This window comes from Scyliorhinus torazame, chromosome 11 (genome assembly GCF_047496885.1).
Source record: "Scyliorhinus torazame isolate Kashiwa2021f chromosome 11, sScyTor2.1, whole genome shotgun sequence".
NCBI lineage: Eukaryota > Metazoa > Chordata > Chondrichthyes > Carcharhiniformes > Scyliorhinidae > Scyliorhinus > Scyliorhinus torazame.
In genome coordinates this window covers 169518018-169539182 of record NC_092717.1, presented here as the reverse complement: position 1 = coordinate 169539182, position 21165 = coordinate 169518018, and the positions used below count along the sequence as shown (strand labels likewise).

The 21165-nt window shown below is 50.4% G+C and overlaps 1 protein-coding gene across 5 annotated transcripts in view; it reads left to right on the top strand.

The window, feature by feature from the left end:
- The window catches only part of gra (granulito), a 293031-nt gene that overhangs the window by 251741 nt on the left and 20125 nt on the right, over positions 1–21165 (top strand). For 4 of the 5 annotated variants that reach the window (XM_072467990.1, XM_072467994.1, XM_072467991.1 and 1 more), the window contains one exon: positions 10674–10804. In XM_072467990.1, the coding sequence (XP_072324091.1) occupies positions 10674–10804 (131 nt within the window). The remainder of the gene's footprint in view (positions 1–10673; positions 10805–21165) is intronic. The other variant, XM_072467992.1, reaches the window with a different exon arrangement.

The window sequence follows — 21165 nt, the reverse complement described above, 5'->3', positions numbered from 1 at the left end:
AGCCAGTGATCTCCGGGGGGCTCCGATGCTATTTTTGCAGCCAACAAAGACACCCCCGCCAACGCTGTCCGGCCCGCACTGCTCTTTGTAAGGCCTGCAGGAAGAAGGGCCACTACACAGCGGTGTGCCAGGCCCGCTCATCGTAATACCTATAACACCCCATTCACCCCCTGTTAAAAAAGAGTCCGGCGGGGGTGGTGGCCTGAAACTGCAAAACATGGCAACGTGGTTTAATTAGTTATGGAGGTACCGTAATACCTCCGTACAGTGTTTAGTAACTATTTACAATTCTGATAGCTATGTACATTTGATGGTTTATATTTACAGTTTACAATTAAAATGAAACAATCAGTCGATCGGGGGCCCTGGTCGTCCTCTGTAATCGTCGGAGCTTCGGTGGAGACTCCGGTGGAGGCTCGGGCGTCTGTGACTTTGGGAGCGTGGCTTCGATCTCCATGGCAGCTTCGGCACCCCTAGGCAGCGCTGGTGGGGAAAACGGTTGACCTGGGAAGGTAGCGCCTGCGGAGGGCGTTGATGGGTGGGGCCTAGATGGGGCCGGCGGAAGGACCGATCCTCCTGTAAGGTGCTGCGGTGGAGGGAAGGGTGGGACTGGTGGCTGGGATGTGCGTGGGGTTCTGGCGGACGGCAGGTCCCGTAGGGAGACCGTATCTTGTCGGCCGTCGGGGTACGCCACTTAGGCGAACTGGGGGTTAGCATGGAGCAGAAGACGAACACGCTCTCGACCAACGGGTCCGACTTGTGCACCCGCACATGTTTTCAGAGCAGGATGGGTCCGGTGCTGCCAGCCATGTCGGGAGCGCGGTCCCAGAGGAGGACTTCCTAGGGAAGACAAGGAGACGTTCGTGGGGTGTCTGATTGGTGGTTGTACAAAGCAGTGATCGGATGGAGTGGAGGGCATCCGGGAGGACTTCTTGCCAGCGGGAGACTGGGAGGTTCCTGGACCGTAGGGCCAGTAGGACGGTCTTCCAGACCATTCCCTTCTCCCTCTCTACCTGTCCGTTACCCCGGGGGTTGTAACTGGTCGTCCTGCTCGAGGCGATGCCCTTGCTGAGCAGGAATTGACGCAGTTCGTCGCTCATAAAGGAGGACCCCCTATCACTGTGTATGTAAGCGGGGAACCAGAACAGTGCAAAGATGCTATGGAGGGCCTTGATGACGGTGGTTGCGGTCATGTCGGGGCAGGGGATGGCAAATGGGAACCGGGAGTACTCGTCGATCACGTTCAGGAAATACGTGTTGCGGTCGGTGGAGGGGAGGGGGTCTTTGAAGTCCATGCTGAGGCGTTCAAAGGGACGGGAAGCCTTTATCAGGTGCGCTTTCTCTGGTCGGTAGAAGTGCGGTTTTCACTCCACGCAGATTTGGCAGTCCCCGGTGGCTGTCCTGACTTCCTTGATGGAGTAGGGCAGGTTGCGGTCTTGACAAAATGGAAAAAGCGAGTGACCCCCGGGTGGCAGAGGTCCTCGTGGAGGGCTCGGAGGCAGTCCACTTGTGTGGTGGCACATGTGCCGCGGGACAGGGGGTCAGGAGGCTCATTTTAGCTTCCCGGGACGATACAAGATCTCGTAGTTATAGATGGAGAGTTCGATCCTCCACCGCAAGATCTTGTCGTTTTTTATCTTGCCCCGCTGTGCATTATCAAACATGAAAGCAACCGACCGTTGGTCTGTGAGGAGAGTGAATCTCCTGCCGGCCAGGTAATGCCTCTAATGTCGCACAGCTTCTACTATGGCCTAGGCCTACTTTTCGACTGAGGAGTGGCGGATTTCGGAAGCATCGAGGGTTCGAGAGAAGAAGGCCACGGGTCTGCCCACTTGGTTGAGGGTGGCCGCCAGAGCTATGTCGGACGCATCGCTCTCGACCTGGAAGGAGAGGGACTCGTCGATGGCGTGCATCGTGGCCTTTGCAATGTCTGCTTTGATGCGGCTGAAGGCCTGGCGGGCCTCTATCGACAGGGGAAATGCTGTGGATTGGATCAGGGGACGGGCCTTGTCCACGTAGTTGGGGACCTACTGGGCGTAGTAGCTAAAAAACCCTAGGCAACGTTTCAGGGCCTTGGAACAGGGAGGGAGGGGGAACTCCATAAGGGGGCGCATGCGTTCAGGGTCAGGGCCTATAACTCCATTTCGCACTACGTAGCCAAGGATGGCTAGGCGGTCGGTGCTAAACGCGCATTTATCCTTGTTGTGTGTAAGGTTAAGGATTTTAGCGGTCTGGAGAAATTTTTCGGAGGTTGGTGTCGTGGTCCTGCTGGTCAAGGCCGCAGATGGTGATATTATCGAGACACGGGAATGTTGTCCGTAAACCGTACCGGTCAACCATTCGGTCCATCTCGCGCTGGAAGACCGAGACCCCGTTGGTGACACCGAAGGGAACCATTAAGAAGTGATAGAGCCACCCATCTGCCTCGAAGGCAGTCACTAGTACGGATGGGGAGCTGGTGGTAGGCGGACGTGAGATCCACCGTGGAGAAGACCTTATAATGCGCGATCCTGTTTACCAGGTCGGATATGCGGGGGAGAGGGTACGCATCCAGCTGCGTAAACCTGTTGATGGTCTGACTGTAGTCGATGACTGTAGCGCACAAAGACTCCATGAGACGAATATAGTGAAGTCGATGAGGCTTTATTAAGCGTGTCTGTTCCCCAGCAGCCCGATAGTAAACTGGCCTGCGGGGGAAGGCACCGGCTTCTTATACTTCGCCTTCAGGGCGGAGCATGAGGTCAACGGCCAACCAGGACCCGGGATCTGTCAGCCAATGACATTAGGGCTTCCAGTCCCACATGACCCCCAATACATACTACCACATTCACCCCTTGTCAAAAATGAACCCGGCGGGGTGATGCTTCGTATGGTGGTAAGGGTTTACAGGGCTGGTCCTGGGAGGATAGAACAGTTACATGGTAGTACAGTATTGGACAGTATCGTCCTGTTACAACTATTTACAGAGGGTATAGGAAAAACAAAATGTTCATTGGACAGTCCATCTTTGTTTTACATCGACGCCACGAGTCGGTCGGGCGGTCTGGTCGTCCGTGTCGATCGCCTCGGCCCCGGCGGTGGTGGTGGTGCTTGTACCAGTGTTCTCGCCTCCGGGAGCCGCACGGTTTCAGCTGTCGGTGCAAAGGGGAGGGGGACTGATCCTCCTGGGAAGGGGGCGGTCGCGGGGTGCGGTGGTGGCAGGAAGGGGGGCGGTTGGGTTGATGGTGTCGGGGGGGTGTGCGTGGTGCCGGCGGGCGCCAGATCCCGCAGGGAGACCGTGTCCTGTCGGCCGTCGGGGTACTCCACGTAGGCGTACTGGGGGTTTGCGTGGAGGAGGTGAACCCTTTCGACCAACGGGTCCGCCTTATGTGCCCGCACATGCTTTCGGAGCAGGATGGGTCCTGGGGCCGCCAGCCAGGTCGGCAGCGACGTTCCAGAGGAGGACCTCCTAGGGAAGACAAGGAGACGCTCGTGGGGCGTTTGATTAGTGCTTGTACATAATAACGACCGGATGGAATGGAGAGCATCCGGGAGGACCTCCTGCCACCGTGAAACTGGGAGATCCCTGGACCGTAGGGTCAGTAGGACGGCCTTCCAGACCGTGCCGTTTTCCCTTTCTACCTGCCCGTTCCCCCGGGGGTTGTAGCTGGTCGTCCTGCTTGAGGCTATGCCCTTGCTGAGCAGGAACTGGCGCAGCTCGTCACTCATGAAAGAGGACCCCCCTGTCACTGTGGACGTATGCGGGGTAACCGAACAGTGTGAAGATGCTGTTCAGGGCTTTAATGACTGCGGCCGCGGTCATGTCGGAGCAGGGAATGGCAAAAGGGAAGCGGGAGTATTCGTCCACTACATTAAGAAAATATGCGTTGCGGTCGGTGGAGGGGAGGGGCCCTTTGAAATCGAGACTGAGGCGTTCAAAGGGGCGGGAAGCCTTAATCAGGTGCGCTCCATCTGGCCTGAAAAAATGCGGCTTGCATTCCGCGCAGATGTGGCAGTCCCTTGTGACTGTACGGACCTCTTCTAAAGAGTGTGGGAGATTGCGGGACTTGATGAAGTGGTAAAACCGAGTGATCCCCGGGTGGCAGAGGTCCTCGTGGAGGGTTTGGAGGCGGTCAATTTGTGCGTTGGCACATGTGCCGCGGGATAGGGCATCGGAAGGCTCGTTCAGCTTTCCGGGCCGGTACAAGATCTCATAGTTGAAGGTGGAGAGCTCGATCCTCCACCTTAAAATCTTGTCATTTTTAATTTTGCCCCGCTGTGCATTATCGAACATGAAAGCTACCGACCGTTGGTCAGTGAGGAGAGTGAATCTCCTGCCGGCCAGGTAATGCCTCCAATGTCGCACAGCTTCCACTATGGCTTGGGCTTCCTTTTCCACTGAGGAGTGGCGGATTTCTGAGGCGTGGCGGGTTCGGGAGAAAAAGGCCACGGGTCTGCCCGCTTGGTTAAGGGTGGCCGCTAGAGCTACGTCGGAGGCGTCGCTCTCGACCTGGAAGGGGAGGGACTCGTCGATGGCGCGCATCGTGGCCTTTGCGATGTCCGCTTTGATGCGGCTGAAGGCCTGGCAAGCCTCTGTCGACAGAGGGAAGGTCGTAGTCTGTATTAGGGGGCGGGCCTTGTCTGCGTACTGGGGGACCCACTGGGCGTAGTACGAAAAGAACCCCCGGCAGCGTTTCAGGGCTTTTGGGCAGTGCGGGAGGGGAAATTCCATGAGTGCGCGCATACGTTCGGGGTCGGGGCCTATTATCCCATTGCGCACTATGTAGCCCAGAATGGCTAGCCGATCGGTGCTAAAAACGCACTTGTCCTCGTTGTACGTGAGGTTCAAGGCTTTGGCGGTCTGGAGGAATTTTTGGAGGTTGGCGTCGTGGTCCTGCTGATCGTGGCCGCAGATGGTTACATTGTCGAGGTACGGGAACGTGGCCCGTAACCCATGTTGATCAACCATTCGGTCCTTCTCCCGTTGGAAGACCGAGGCCCCGTTTGTGACGCCAAAAGGGACCCGTAGGAAATGGTATAATCGCCCGTCTGCCTCGAAGGCTGTGTACTTGCGGTCACTTGGGCGGATGGGGAGCTGATGGTAGGCGGACTTGAGGTCCACGGTGGAGAAGACTTTATACTGGGCAATCCGATTGACCATGTCGGATATGCGGGGGAGAGGGTACGCGTCTAGTTGTGTGTACCTGTTGATGGTCTGGCTATAGTCGATGACTAGCCTTTGTTTCTCCCCTGTCTTCACTACTACCACCTGCGCTCTCCAGGGACTATTGCTGGCCTGGATTATGCCCTCCTTTAGTAGCCGCTGGACTTCGGACCGAATGAAGGTCCGATCCTGGGCGCTGTACTGTCTGCTCCTAGTGGCGACGGGTTTGCAATCCGGGGTGAGGTTCGCAAACAAGGACGGGGTTGCACCTTGAGGGTGGCGAGGCCGCAGATAGTGAGTGGGGGTATGGGCCCGCCGAATTTAAACATAAGGCTCTGTAGGTTACATTGGAAATCTAAGCCCAGCAAGGTGGGGGCACAGAGTTGGGGAAGGACGTTAAGATTGTAGTTTTTGAATTCCCTCCCCTGTACCGTTAGGGTAACTATGCAGAATCCCTGGATCTGTACGGAGTGGGATCCTGCAGCTAGGCAAATCTTTTGTGCGCTGGGGTAGGTAGTTAAGGAACAGCGTCTTACCGTGTCGGGATGTATAAAACTTTCCGTGCTCCCGGAGTCGACTAGGCATGGCGTCTCGTGGCCGTTAATTAGGACCGTTGTCGTCGTCGTCTGGAGAGTCCGGGGCCGAGCCTGATCGAGCGTAACCGAAGTGAGCCATGGTTGTAGTAGTGGGGTGGGGTCCGCTGTTGCCGTCCAAGATGGCGTCGGGGATGGACAAAATGGCCGCCCCCATACATCGCACGTGGCTGTGGGGTCACAAGATGGCGTCGGGGGTGGACAAAATGGCCGCCCCATGCGTCGTACAGGTCGGGGGCGGTCCAAGATGGCGGTGCCCCTCCTCCCCTCGTGGTGGTCGGGACCCAAAATGGCGGCGTCTGCGGGTCGCACATGGTGTGCTGGGGGGTCTGGGGAGTGCTAGGACCGCGCGGAGTTCCTTCACTGCGAAGGCCAGGGCCGCGGGCGCTAGGACCGCGCGGAGTTCCTTCACTGCGAGCGCCAGGGCCGCGGGCGCTAGGACCGCGCGGAGCTCCCTCGCCGGGGACAGCGGTGGTCGGGGCCCAAGTCGGCGGCGCCGGCGGGTCAGGCGTGGGGCTGCGAGTGCAAGGAGCGCGAGGAGCTCCCTCACCGGGGACAGCGGTGGTCGGGGCCCAAGTCCGTGGGGCCACGAGCGCAAGGAGCGCGAGGAGCTCCCTCACCGGGGACAACGGTGGTCGGGGTCCAGGTAGGTGGCGCCGGCGGGTCAGGCGTGGGGCGCGGGACGGGGGTGAGGGTGGCGTTCGGGACGCGAAAGACCCCTTCCTCTCCGTGGAGAGTGTTGGCCGGCACCCAAATCGGGAGCGCCGGCGGCGGGTCATACATGGACTGAAGGGAGGGGGGTTGGGGAGCGTAGGTGGCGTGCAGGGCTCCCAGTTCTCCCGGGGCCGCGGTGGTCGGGACCCAGAGCGGCTGCGCCTGCGGGTCGCACATGGCGTGCTGGGGGGGTTGGGAGGCATAGACTGCTTGTAGGGCTCCCTGTGGCCCCGGGACGGCGGCGACCTCGCGGGATCGGCACACCACCGCATAGTGGCCCTTTTTCCCGCAGCTTTTGCAGGTGGCTGCGCGGGCCGGACAGCGCTGTCGGGGGTGCTTCGCCTGGCCGCAGAAATAACAGCGGGCGCCCCCGGTGCGACTCGGCGTTTGTACTGCGCAAGCCTGTGGGGTGTCCGGGGGTAGGGGGTTTGCCGCGACGGGTACGTACGGGGCCCAATGGCCTGCCGCGCGGTCGGGGCCATAGGCGCGGGTATTACGCGCGGCGACGTCTAGGGAGGCTGCTAGGGCCCGTGCCTCTGAGAGTCCTAGCGACTCTTTTTCTAGAAGTCTTTGGCGGATTTGGGAGGATTGCATACCTGCCACAAAAGCGTCGCGCATTAACATGTCCGTGTGTTCGTTTGCATTCACCGAGGGGCAGCTGCAGGCTCGTCCCAAAATCAGCAGCGCGGCGTAGAACTCGTCCATCGATTCTCCGGGAGCTTGCCGACTCGTCGCGAGCTGGTAGCAAGCGTAGATTTGGTTAACAGGGCGGACATAGAGTCTTCTCAGTGCTGCGAACGCCGTCTGGAAATCGTCGGTGTCTTCAATGAGGGTGAAAATCTCCGTGCTCACCCTCGAGTGCAGGACCTGCAGTTTTTGTTCGCCTGAGACCCGGCCGGTGGTCAGTCTGAGGTAGGCCTCGAAGCAAGTCTGCCAGTGTTTGAAGGCTGCTGCCGCATTCACTGCGTGGGGGCTGATCCTCAGGCATTCTGGAATGATCCTGAGCTCCATAGTCCTTTTTAGGCACGCTTAATAAATTGTAGCGCACAAAGACTCCATGAGACGAATATAGTGAAGTCGATGAGGCTCTATTAAGCGTGTCTGTTCCCCAGCAGCCCGATAGTAAACTGGCCTGCGGGGGAAGGCACCGGCTTCTTATACTTCGCCTTCAGGGCGGAGCATGAGGTCAACGGCCAACCAGGACCCGGGATCTGTCAGCCAATGACATTAGGGCTTCCAGTCCCACATGACCCCCAATACATACGACCACAATGACCATCCTATGCTTCTCCCCGGTCTTTACTACCACTACTTGAGCTCTCCAGGGGCTGTTACTGGCTTCATTGACCCCTTCCCTCAGTAGCCTTTGGACCTCTGACCTAATAAAGATCCGGTCCTGGGCACTGTTGTCTCTGCTCCTGGTGGCGACGGGTTTGCAATCCGAGGTGAGGTTCGCAGACAGGGAAGGCGGGTCGACCTTAAGGGTCGCGAGGCCGCAGACAGTAAGGGGGGGTATAGGGCCGCCGAATTGGAAGGTCAGACTTTGAAGATTACACTGGAAGTCTAAACCCAGGAGTGTAGCCACGCATAGGTGGGGAAGGACGTAGAGACGGAAATTTTTGAACTCCCGTCCCTGGACTGTGAGGTTTGCTACACAAAACGAGTGTGAACCGGAAGCCAGGGAGATTTTTTGATGAATGGGGTGGATGAGGATAGAACAGCGCCTTACCGTGTCAGGGTGTATGAAGCTCTCCGTGCTCCCAGAGTCGATTAGGCAGGACGTCTTGTGCCCGTTGTTGAATACGGTCGTCGTAGCAGTTGAGAGTGTTCGAGGCCAGAGTCACCGAGGCTAATCGCAGCAGTTGAGAGTTCTCTTCGGGCAGTACGTGGTCAGCCGCGCTGGGGTCCTGGCTGTTCATCCAAGATGGCAGCTCCTGTTGGTCGCACATGACTGGAGGTGCACAAAATGGCGGCGCCCATCCCTCCAACGTGGCGTCCGCGGAACAAGATGGCGGTGCCCGGGGTCTGCACGTGGCCCCGGAATATGAAGATGGCGGCGACCGCTGGCCACACGGGGACCGTGGAGAAATCTGTGGCTGCGGTCCGCATTCGCCTCCGGAGACCGCGGCAACCGCATGGGCCTGGCATACCCCCACAAAATGGCCATTTTTGCCGCATCCCTTGCAGGTGGATGCGCGGGCCGGACAGCGCTGGCGGGGTTGCTTGGCTTGCCCGCAAAACTAGCAGCGGGGCCCCTCAGGGTTGCCAGGCCGCCTTGCAGCGTAGGCCTGTGGGGGAATGGGGATGTCTCGGGGTCGGCCGCGGGGAGGTTCCACGCTGCCCAGGGGGCTGCCGCGCGGTCGGGAACGTAAGCGTGGGGGTTCCTGGAGGCCACGTCCAGGGAGCCTGCAAGGGCCCGTGCCTCCCTGAGGCCCAGGGTGTCCTTTTCTAACAGACGCTGGCGGATTTGTGAAGATAGCATACCTGCCATGAAAGCGTCCCAGACTAAGAGTTCCCTGTGTTCGCTCGCCGAAACCTGCGGGCAGCTGCAGCTTCTTGCCAACACCAGGAGTGCACGGTAGAATTCCTCCAGCGATTTCCCCAGGGGTTTGTCGCCTTGTTGCAAGCAGGTGCCGGGCATAGACCTGGTTTACCGGGCAAATATAGTGTCCTTTTAGCAGCTCTATTGCTGCATCGAAGTCTTCCGCTTCCTCGATGAGGGTGTAAATCTCCGGGTTCACCCTTGAGTGCAGGACGTGCAGTTTCTGCTCTCCCGTGGGTGCGTTTTCGGCCGTCCCGAGATACCCTTTAAAGCACGCCAGCCAGTGCTTAAAGATTGCCGCTGAGTTCGCCGCATGGGGGCTAAGTTGCAGACACTCCGGCTTGATTCGGAGCTCCATCCTTCCTTCTTAAAAAACCAGCTTATTAAATTGATGCACAATCAATGACCACTAAAGTGAGGTTGTAGTCCAACTGAAGGCTTTAATAAGCTAGATGTTTCCCCCAGCAGCTCAGGTACAGAATGAAGGCTGCTGGGGCGGCACGGGTTCTTATCCCCCGCCTAGCAGGGCGGAGCTATCATACATTCTAACCAATAAAAAGCATACAGTTTCCACCAATGGTGCTTTAGCCTATCAGGTACCATAATACCTATAATACCACACCCTCGCTGGACATGATCCAGATAATCAAATGTAAATGAGCTGCCTCAATTACATTTGCGCAGCCTAGATGAGGCTGCATTCTCCCTATGGCTGGGAGTTGCCACCTTTCTGGCAAGGCCCCAACTGGGTGGCAATTAGTACTGGTCTCCACAAGCAGAGGCCAGGTGTGAGGGTCACTCCGGGGGTCTCAGAGATTATTGGAGCCTACAGGGTGGTCGGGTAAGGATAGGCAGTGTCCTGTCACCCAGGAACCCTGGCAGTACCAACGGCAACCTGGCAGTGTGCCATGTTGGCACTTTCAAGGGTCAGGGCTTGAGGGGGGCGATGCCCATGAAATGAGGGTGAAAATGGGATATGAAAGGGGGTCTTAAAGCAGGGAGCTATGAAGGGGCTTCATAAAGGTTGGGGGTGCATGGGGTGGTCCTGAAAGGGGGGTTCTGAAGGGAGATGTGGGGGGACCTGAAAGGGGTGGGGGATGCCTGAAAGGGGGATCCCTCTGCAACTCCATTGGGAGTTGTGCTCACTTAAGGAGGGGTAATGAATGACCATGTCCGTGGGGGGTGGCAACATCCATGGGTGGGGGATGTGGGGGACCTTCAAGCTCATTTAGAGATCGGGGCACTCTTTCAAAATGGTACCCCGATCTCTGAGACGCTGGTCACATCGGCGAGTTCAGCTCCCCATTGATGAAAACATTTATAGGTGTGGGCTAGACCTGGGAGAAACTCCCCAGGGCCTAAAAGAATAACTAAGTGGGGTGAATCTAGGCCTGGAACACACCCAAAAAGCCGACGAGAAACACTCCCGCCAAACCCGCCCAAAATACTATCGAAAACAGCCCGGTTGTTTGGCTTTGATTATTCCTGTAGCTACTCAACCAAAAATTTTCATTTTGACAATAATAACAGCTGGAAACAAGCAAGATGCTTTAACATTCTGTACAGTTTTAACACTGCTCTTTAGTATACCCCATATTCTAGGGAGAAGTCTATCTCGAGTTACAGACTTTTGTATTGATAAAATGTTCAATTTTGTTTACTAATTCAATTTATATTCCAGATGCAGAGAGGATTACATACACCAGAGAATTCCTGATGAAAATTGCTAGCCTGCCTATTTCAAAAGAGAAACCTGAATTTTTGCCATCTCTTCCTGTGGTATTAGAGAGGCCAGTAAGTTATGCCTTTTTGGTTAGTGATTTCTTTTCTATTGGTACATTACATTTTCTGTAATAATGCTCCAATAATGTTCACAATTTTGATTTTAGTTTGTTAAAAAGCTATGAAGAAAAGTTAAAAGAATATGTCTGTATCCAGTTGCTAAGTGCACATTTTTGGCCTGCCAGTGTTTCAAAAAGTACATTTTGAAAGAAAAAAAACATAAACATGGTGCTCCAACTCAATAATTTCCTTCCTTTTGATTTATTTCATGTTTATTCATCTGCTCATTGCAGTATAATTCTACTTTTATGTATTTTCGACTAACAATTTTCTGTATGGAGCATTGTTAAGTTAGAATTTCATCCTTCAGGTTAGAAACATTTTTAAAAAATAGTTGTTTAGAGGGTATAATCTACTACAATAAAACTTTGGAGGATGGAGTTTTATTTCTTTTGAAAACAATTGTAGTCTATAAATAACTTAGAGCCACAATAAATGCCTAGACTAATAAGGAAATGCAGAATATCAATATTTAATTTAACAGAAGCTGCCAGATGTTGGGACGAGGGGCACCAAAGCACTGAAGATTTCATTAGGCATGTTAATAGAATTATTGCTGGCATAAGTGCTGAACTTGAATTTAAATTACTGAAGTACATTTTTCAGGTCTCCCACATCAAAAGTATGATACATTTTTCTCTCAGAAATCTAAGAATTGCAAATTGTTTGTCTGTAAGGATAGGCTACCTGCTACAACTAATCTTCAAACTGCAAGAATTTATCACTGACTTATATTGAATCCAATGCTTTACTAATGTTGAGGGGGAATAATGAGAGCAGGTAAGAACTGCCATGATATGATGTCAGAGGAATACAAATTATAAATAGCTAGCAATGACTTTGGAAATTGTAATGGAACCATGCCATATTCTCAGTAAATACATCCAGGCAAAATTAAATATGTATACAGTTGCCAGCTATCAAAGTGTCCACAGCCTCCAATGATTTGGTGTTAAGCTCTTTTCCAAATGTTCACTGGTAAAATCTGCAACAAATGCTAATTTTCAGGCCATAGATACATTATTCAGTATGGCCAATAATTTCATATAACAGCAACAGCTGTATGATGGTAGTACCAATATAATTCCACTCACTTCTCGGGACCATGGTGCCATTTAAATCACTATGTACAATGCAATGTCCTATTTAATTGTTAATATTTTTATTCTATCACTGTATAGCTAATATGGACTCATCTGCACAAAATCGTGCTCATTTCCCTAGGAGCTCTGACAATGTTTTTGTTTTAAGGCAATCAGTTGTGTCACCTTTATTTCAGAGAAATGAAAATTGGAAAGATGATTACTGGGAGATTAAGGTTTTCAGCCACTACTCAGGTCACACTTACACCAAAGATGGACAGAAAGCTAAGTGTGATATAATAAGGTGCATGAGACATTCAAAATGATTATTGAACATACTACTGGAATCTGGAAGAAGTATTTCAGATATTTCAACTCATGGGGGTGACTTGCATTTGAGCCCTCTGCGCTTATTGTTAATTGTTGTATTCTGCATACCCCATAATCATATGCAAAATGGGCTGATGTGGAGTTACATGAACAGGATACTGAAGCCGATCTGGAAGGTGAAAGTGACAAAGGATTACCTGCTGACCTATCAGTGAGCAAGATAGAAGAACATAGAACATACAGTGCAGAAGGAGGCCTTTCGGCCCATCGAGTCTGCACCGACCCACTTAAGCCCTCACTTCCACCCTATCCCCCTGAACCCGATAACCCCTCCTAATCTTATTGGACACTAAGGGCAATTTAGCATGGCCAATCCACCTAACCTGCACCTAAACTGTGGGAGGAAACCGGAGCACCCAGAGGAAACCCACGCAGACACGGGGAGAACGTGCAGTCTCCGCACAGACAGTGACCCAGCAGGGAATCAAACCTGGGACCCTGGCGCTGTGAAGCCTCAGTGCTAACCACTATGCTACCATGCTGCCAAAGAGTGTGACTAACATTTATCAAAAGTACCTTTGAATGAATGCCAAGCCTGTACATTTCTTAAACCTGTTATCTACTTCTCCATCTACATTCTCTTACACTTTTAGAAAAGAAAGGGAAGGAAAAATGGATGGTGGGATGGAAGTTGTGATTAGGAAAGACATTGTGGTGTTGGAAAGGGGGGCTTTTTGATTCAAACTGTGAAGCAAAATGGGGATGATCACACTGCTGAAAAGGTATCCTATAGGCCCCCAAATAGTGTGCGCAAGAGTGACTAAGGAACAACTGAGCAAATCATTTGGATGTGCAAGAATTATAGAGTGGTGATGTTGCGGATCTTGGTCTTCATAACTAGAAGCCTTGAGTGCAGAAGTTGGGAAGATATGCAGATAAAAGTCTCACTACTCCACAACTAGATGATCACATCTAGTTCTGATCACCAAACTTTAGGAAGGATGTGAAGGTTCTTGAGAGGGTGTGGAGGAGATTTACCAGAATGGTTCCACACATGAGGAATTAAAAAAAAAAATAAAAACATTTAGAGTATCCAATTCATTTTTTCCAATTCAAGGGCAATTTAGCGTGGCCAATCCACCAACCTGCACATCTTTGGGTTGTGGGGGTGATAACATGCAAACATGCAAAATGGGGGCGGGGGGGGGGGGAAGGGAGGGAATGTGCAAACTCCACACAGACAGTGACCCAGCACATGAGGGATTTTGATACGAGGTTAGGTTGCTAGTTCTCCTTGAAGCACAAGTCACTGGAGGCAGATTCAATAGGGGTGTACAAGATTGTGACAAGCTTGGATAAGGTAGACAAAATAAAGCTGTTCCTATTAGCTGATGGCATAAGGATTAATGGACACAAATATAACTTTCCTGAAAGAGATTTAGGGGAATGTGAGCAACAACTGTTTTATGCTATGAATGGTAAAGACCTGGAACTTGCTGCCTATTTGGGTGATAGAAGCAGAGATGATTTCAAAATGAAACTGGATAGGCACTTGAGGGAAGCACTCTTGCAGGGATATAGGAATAAAATAGAAGCATGGAACATATTGGATTTCTCTATAGAGAGATTGCATGGACCCAGAGGGCCAAATAGCCTCCTCCTGTGTCATATTTATTCTGTCTTTTTGACCCTTGTACAGTTCCTCTACTCCCACAGTGCTGTTAGGAAGGGAGTTCCAGATTATTGATCCAGCAACAGTGAAGGAACAGCAGTATAAGTCCAAGCCATGTGGTGTGTGGCTTGGAAAGGAACTTGCATATGGTGGAGAGAATTCCATTGCACACCTGACTTGTGCCTTACAGATGGTGGATTAACTTTGGGAAGGCAAGTGGTGAGTTACCCGCGTCAGGATTCCCAGCTTCTAACATGTAGTTGCAGTATTTATGTGGCTGATCCAGCACAATTTCTGGTCAATGGTAATCTCCAGGATTTTGGTAGAGGGGAATTCAGGGATAATAATGCCATTGAATGTCAAGAGAGATGGTTAGATTCTCTCTTGTTGGAGATGGTAATTACCTGGCACTTGCATGGCATGAATGTTACTTGCCACTTATTAGCCTAAGCCTGAATGTTGTCCAGATCTTGTTGCATATGGCACAAGCTGCTTCAGTACCTGAGGAGTTGCAAGTAATCCTGAACATTGCGCAGGCATCTGATCTTGTGATGGAGAGAAGCCCATTAATGAAGATAATTGAGCCCAGGACATTACCCTGAAGAAGTCCAACAAAGATGCCCTGAGATTGAGATGATTGATCAACCACAACCAAATTTTTTTGTGCTAGGTATAAGAACATAAGAACATAAGAACTAGGAGCAGGAGTAGGCCATCTGGCCCCTCGAGCCTGCTCCACCATTCAATGAGATCATGGCTGATCTTTTGTGGACTCAGCTCCACTTTCCGGCCTGAACACCATAACCCTTAATCCCTTTATTCTTCAAAAAACTATCTATCTTTATCTTAAAAACATTTAATGAAGGAGCCTCTACTGCTTCACTGGGGAAGGAATTCCATAGATTCACAACCTTTTGGGTGAACAAGTTCCTCCTAAACTCAGTCCTAAATCTACTTCCCCTCATTTTGAGGCTGTGCCCCCTAGTTCTGCTTTCATCCACCAGTGGATACAACCTGCCCGCATCTATCCTATCTATTCCCTTCATAATCTTATATGTTTCAATAAGATCCCCCCGCATCCTTCTAAATTCCAACGAGTACAGTCCCAGTCTACTCAACCTCTCCTCGTAATCCAACCCCTTCAGCTCTGGGATTAACCTAGTGAATCTCCTCTGCACACCCTCCAGTGCCAGTACGTCCTTTCTCAAGTAAAGAGACCAAAACTGAACACAATACTCCAGGTGTGGCCTCACTAACACCTTATACAATTGCAGCAGAACCTCCCTAGTCTTAAACTCCATCCCTCTAGCAATGAAGGACAAAATTCCATTTGCCTTCTTAATCACCTGTTGCACCTGAAAACCAACTTTCTGCGACTCATGCACTAGCACACCCAGGCCTCTCTGCACAGCAGCATGTTTTAATATTTTATCATTTAAATAATAATCCCTTTTGCTGTTATTCCTACCAAAATGGATAACCTCACATTTGTCAACATTGTATTCCATCTGCCAGACCCTAGCCCATTCACTTAGCCTATCCAAATCCCTCTGCAGACTTCCAGTATCTTCTGCACCTTTTGCTTTACCACTTATCTTAGTGTCGTCTGCAAACTTGGACACATTGCCCTTGGTCCCCAACTACAAATCATCTATGTAAATTGTGAACAGTTGTGGGCCCAACACTGATCCCTGAGGGACACTACTAGCTACTGATTGCCAACCAGAGAAACACCCATTAATCCCCACTCTTTGCTTTCTATTAATTAACCAATCCTCTATCCATGCTACTACTTTCCCCTTAATGCCATGCATCTTTATCTTATGCAACAACCTTTTGTGTGGCACCTTGTCAAAGGCTTTCTGGAAATCCAGATATACCACATCCATTGGCTCCCCGTTATCTACCGCACTGTTAATGTCCTCAAAAAATTCCACTAAATTAGTTAGGCACGACCTGCCCTTTATGAACCCATGCTGCGTCTGTCCAATGGGACAATTTCCATCCAGATGCCTCGCTATTTCTTCCTTGATGATAGATTCCAGCATGATGAGGCCAACCAGTGGAGAGTTTACCCCCGATTCCCATTGCCTTCAATTTTGCCAGGGCTACTTGGTGCCATACTCGGTCAAATGCTGCCTTGATGTCAAAGGCAGTTACTCTCACCACACCTCTTGAGTTCAGCTCTTTAGTCCATTTTTGGATCAAGGCTACAATGAGGTCAGGAACTAAATGGCTTTGACAGAACCTAAAAACAGCATCAGTGAGCAGGTTATTGCTGTGTAAGTGTCTCTTTATAGCACTATGATGACATCTTCCATCACTTTGCTGATGATCGAGAGTGCACTGATGTGGCTGTAATTGGATTTGTCCTGTTTTTCATAGACCGGATATACCTGAGCCATTTTCAACATTGCCCTGTAAATGTCGGTCTTGTGGCAATATTAGAATAGCTTGTCAAGAAGCATGTCTAAATCTACAGCACGAGTGTTCAGTACTATTGCCGAGTTATTTTGGGGTGTAGAGCGGGGTGTTTCACAGCACCTGCAGGTCAAGAACGATCTCATTTTCAAATGGGACTTTTTTCTTTTCGCCTCAATCAGAAATGCCTGTACAGGCTATACTTACCTCACTTCCTGCACTGACGAGCTCAACTAAGGGCAGGGCATCCCGCAGGCCCGATTCCTGGCACAGGCAATCTGGCCAGGGTTGCACTGCCAGGGTGCCCAGATGACAGTTCCAGGGGCCCTAAGTGGCAACAAGAGTGCCAGGGAATCACCCTGCTCAGAGCCTGACCACCCAGGGCATCCAATGGCCTGTGAGCCCCCTCCAGGTGCCGCTATGCAGGGTCTTCATTATGTGGACCAGTGCTAAATGGCGCGATGGTGAGGTCTACCATGCATGGACATTCGTTCCTGGGCCTTGGGAGAATTGGGTAATGACATATTTAAATGATCCTAATGACTCACTTAAATATCTAAATCTGGATCTCGCCCAGCGAGGGTGAGATGCAGATCACCACGTCTCGCGAGATCTCATTAGGTATTGTGAGGAGTTCTGAGTGTCGCAGATCTAGCGAGTGGCCTCTCGCAAATTCAATGGCTTCCTTGCATCACTAAGTCAGGCGTGACTAGGCCATTCGTGCCCAAGGAATAACCTTAAAAATGACTAGTTAGGGCTCAGCTGGAGTACTGTGAGTAAGTCTGAGCACCACATTTTAGGATTAGTGTTAAAGCCCTGGAAGGAATAAAGAATAGGTTTGCCAGGGATGAGAGGTTTTCATTATATAAAGAGGTTGGAGAAGGTGGAATTGTTCTTCTCAGAACAGAGAAGTTTAAAGGGAGACCTCAAAGAGGTGTTTAAAATTTTGTGGGGTTTTGATAGAGAAAATAGTGAAAATTCTTACCTCTGGCAACTATGTCAATAACCAGAAGCCATAATTTAGAAATAATTAGCACTCTGAGAGGCGAGAATCACTGAGAGCAGCAGGGCTCAAAGAGTGGAGTGGGAAGGTGAGAGCTCTGTCCAAAAGCCAAGAACAGCGAGAGCAGGACTGCTACAATGAGCAGAGAGTGAAGGTGAGAGATGAGAATCAGTGAGAGTGTCAGGGCTGCAAAGAGCAACTTCAGTTTCTTGTGCACCTTGAGTTTGAGAGAAAAAACACTCAAATGGTGTTCTCACAGGAAAGCAGAAAATCAATGGCTGCAGTTGAGGACTGTCAGTAAAAAGCTGGAATTTAGAAAAATAGACATTTTTAAATATAGTAAAATACCTTCCTTATTGTTAATTTTGAGACACATCAGAAGGAAATTAAGGAATTAGTGAGTAGTATTTATTTTACTCTTAACTGATAGTGTTTATTTTATTACTAAATTTTAAATTAATACACCTAAGTTGTGGTGAGAGGAGGCTTCATTTATTAGGAGGGACCTGTACCGTTGGGACGGTCTTCACCTGAACCATTCTGGGACCAGTGTTCTAGCGAATAGGATAAATAGGTTGGTCATAAGGACTTTAAACTAGCAAGTTGGGGGGAAGGGAAGTGTAAAGCTATGGACAGTATAATGGTTAATGGAGATCAAGGCAGCAGGTTACGTGACAGGTTATTATGTAGAGATATGGGTTCAAAGACAAGAAGGGTAGAGGATTGGTTAACTAACAGAAAGCAGAGAGTGGGGATAAATGAGTGTTTCTCTGCTTGGCAACCTGTAACTAGTGGGGTCCCTCAAGGATCAGTGTTGGGCCCGCAGTTGTTCACAATTTACATAGACGATTTGGAGTTGGGGACCAAGTGCAACGTGTCAAAGTTTGCAGACGACACTAAGATGAGTGGTAAAGCAAAAAGTGCAGAGGATACCGGAAGTCTGCTGAAGGATTTGGATAGGTTAGGTGAATGGGCTAGGGTCTGGCAGATGGAATTCAATGTTGCCAAGTGTGAGGCTATCCATTTTGGGAGGAATAACTGCAGAATGGATTATTATTTAAACGGTAAGATGTTAAAACTTGCTACTGTGCAGAGGGAACTAGGTGTGCTGGTGCACGAGTCGCAAAAAGTTGGTGTGCAGGTGCAACAGGTGATTAAGAAGGCTAATCGAGTTTTGTCTTTCATTGCTAGAGGGATGGAGTTCAAGACTAGTGAGGTTATGCTGCAATTGTTGGTGAGGCCGCATCTGGAGTATTGTGTTCAGTTTTGGTCTCCTTACCTGAGAAAGGACATATTGGCACTGGAGGGAGTGCAGAGGAGATTCACTAGGTTGATCCCAGAGTTGAGGGGATTAGATTATGACGAGAGGTTGAGTAGACTGGGACTGTACTCATTGGAGTTTAGAAGGATGCGGGGGGATCTTATTGAGACATATAAAATTATGAAGGGAATAGATAGGATAGATGCGGGCAGGTTGTTTCCACTGGTCGGGGAAAGCAGAACTAGGGCGCATAGCCTCAAAATAAGGGGAGGTAGATTTAACAAAGAACAAAGAACAAAGAAATGTACAGCACAGGAACAGGCCCTTCGGCCCTCCAAGCCCGTGCCGACCATACTGCCCGACTAAACTACAATCTTCTACACTTCCTGGGTCCGTATCCTTCTATTCCCATCCTATTCATATATTTGTCAAGATGCCACTTAAATGTCCCTATCGTCCCTGCCTCCACTACCTCCTCCGGTAGTGAGTTCCAGGCACCCACTACCCTCTGCGTAAAAAACTTGCCTCGTACATCTACTCTAAACTTTGCCCCTCTCACCTTAAACCTATGCCCCCTAGTAATTGACCCCTCTACCCTGGGGAAAAGCCTCTGACTATCCACTCTGTCTATGCCCCTCATAATTTTGTATACCTCTATCAGGTCGCCCCTCAACCTCCTTCGTTCCAGTGAGAACAAACCGAGTTTATTCAATCGCTCCTCATAGCTTATGCCCTCCATACCAGGCAACATTCTGGTAAATCTCTTCTGCACCCTCTCTAAAGCCTCCACATCCTTCTGGTAGTGTGGCGACCAGAATTGAACACTATGCTCCAAGTGTGGCCTAACTAAGGTTCTATACAGCTGCAACATGACTTGCCAATTCTTATACTCAATGCCCCGGCCAATGAAGGCAAGCATGCCGTATGCCTTCTTGACTACCTTCTCCACCTGTGTAGCCCCTTTCAGTGATCTGTGGACCTGTACTCCTAGATCTCTTTGACTTTCAATACTCTTGAGGGTTCTACCATTCACTGTATATTCCCTACCTGCATTAGCCCTTCCAAAATGCATTACCTCACATTTGTCCAGGTTAAACTCCATCTGCCATCTCTCCGCCCAAGTCTCCAGACAATCTAAATCCTGCTGTATCCTCAGACAGTCCTCATCGCTATCCGCAATTCCACCAACCTTTGTGTCGTCTGCAAACTTACTAATCAGACCAGTTACATTTTCCTCCAAATCATTTATATATACTACAAAGAGCAAAGGTCCCAGCACTGATCCCTGTGGAACACCACTGGTCACAGCCCTCCAATTAGAAAAGCATCCCTCCATTGCTACCCTCTGCCTTCTATGGCCTAGCCAGTTCTGTATCCACCTTGCCAGTTCACCCCTGATCCCGTGTGACTTCACCTTTTGTACTAGTCTACCATGAGGGACCTTGTCAAAGGCCTTACTGAAGTCCATATAGACAACATCTACTGCCCTACCTGCATCAATCATCTTAGTGACCTCCTCGAAAAACTCTATCAAGTTAGTGAGACACGACCTCCCCTTCACAAAACCGTGCTGCCTCTCACTAATACGTCCATTTGCTTCCAAATGGGAGTAGATCCTGTCTCGAAGAATTCTCTCCAGTAATTTCCCTACCACTGAAGTAAGGCTCACCGGCCTGTAGTTCCCGGGATTATCCCTGCCACCCTTCTTAAACAGAGGAACAACATTGGCTATTCTCCAGTCCTCCGGGACATCCCCTGAAGACAGCGAGGATCCAAAGATTTCTGTCAAGGCCTCAGCAATTTCCTCTCCAGCCTCCTTCAGTATTCTGGGGTAGATCCCATCCGGCCCTGGGGACTTATCTACCTTAATATTTTTTAAGACACCCAACACCTCGTCTTTTTGGATCACAATGTGACCCAGGCTATCTACACCCCCTTCTCCAGACTCAACATCTACCAATTCCTTCTCTTTGGTGAATACTGATGCAAAGTATTCATTTAGTACCTCGCCCATTTCCTCTGGCTCCACACATAGATTCCCTTGCCTATCCTTCAGTGGGCCAACCCTTTCCCTGGCTACCCTCTTGCTTTTTATGTAAGTGTAAAAAGCCTTGGGATTTTCCTTAACCCTATTTGCCAATGACTTTTCATGACCCCTTCTAGCCCTCCTGACTCCCTGCTTAAGTTCCTTCCTACTTTCCTTATATGCCACACAGGCTTCGTCTGTTCCCAGCCTTTTAGCCCTGACAAATGCCTCCTTTTTCTTTTTGACGAGGCCTACAATATCATTCGTCATCCAAGGTTCCCGAAAATTGCCGTATTTATCTTTCTTCCTCACAGGAACATGCCTGTCCTGTATTCCTATCAACTGACACTTGAAAGCCTCCCACATGTCAGATGTTGATTTGCCCTCAAACATCCGCCCCCAATCTATGTTCTTCAGTTCCCGCCTAATATTGTTATAATTAGCCTTCCCCCAATTTAGCACATTCATCCTCGGACCACTCTTATCCTTGTCCACCAGTACTTTAAAACTTACTGAGTTGTGGTCACTGTTACCGA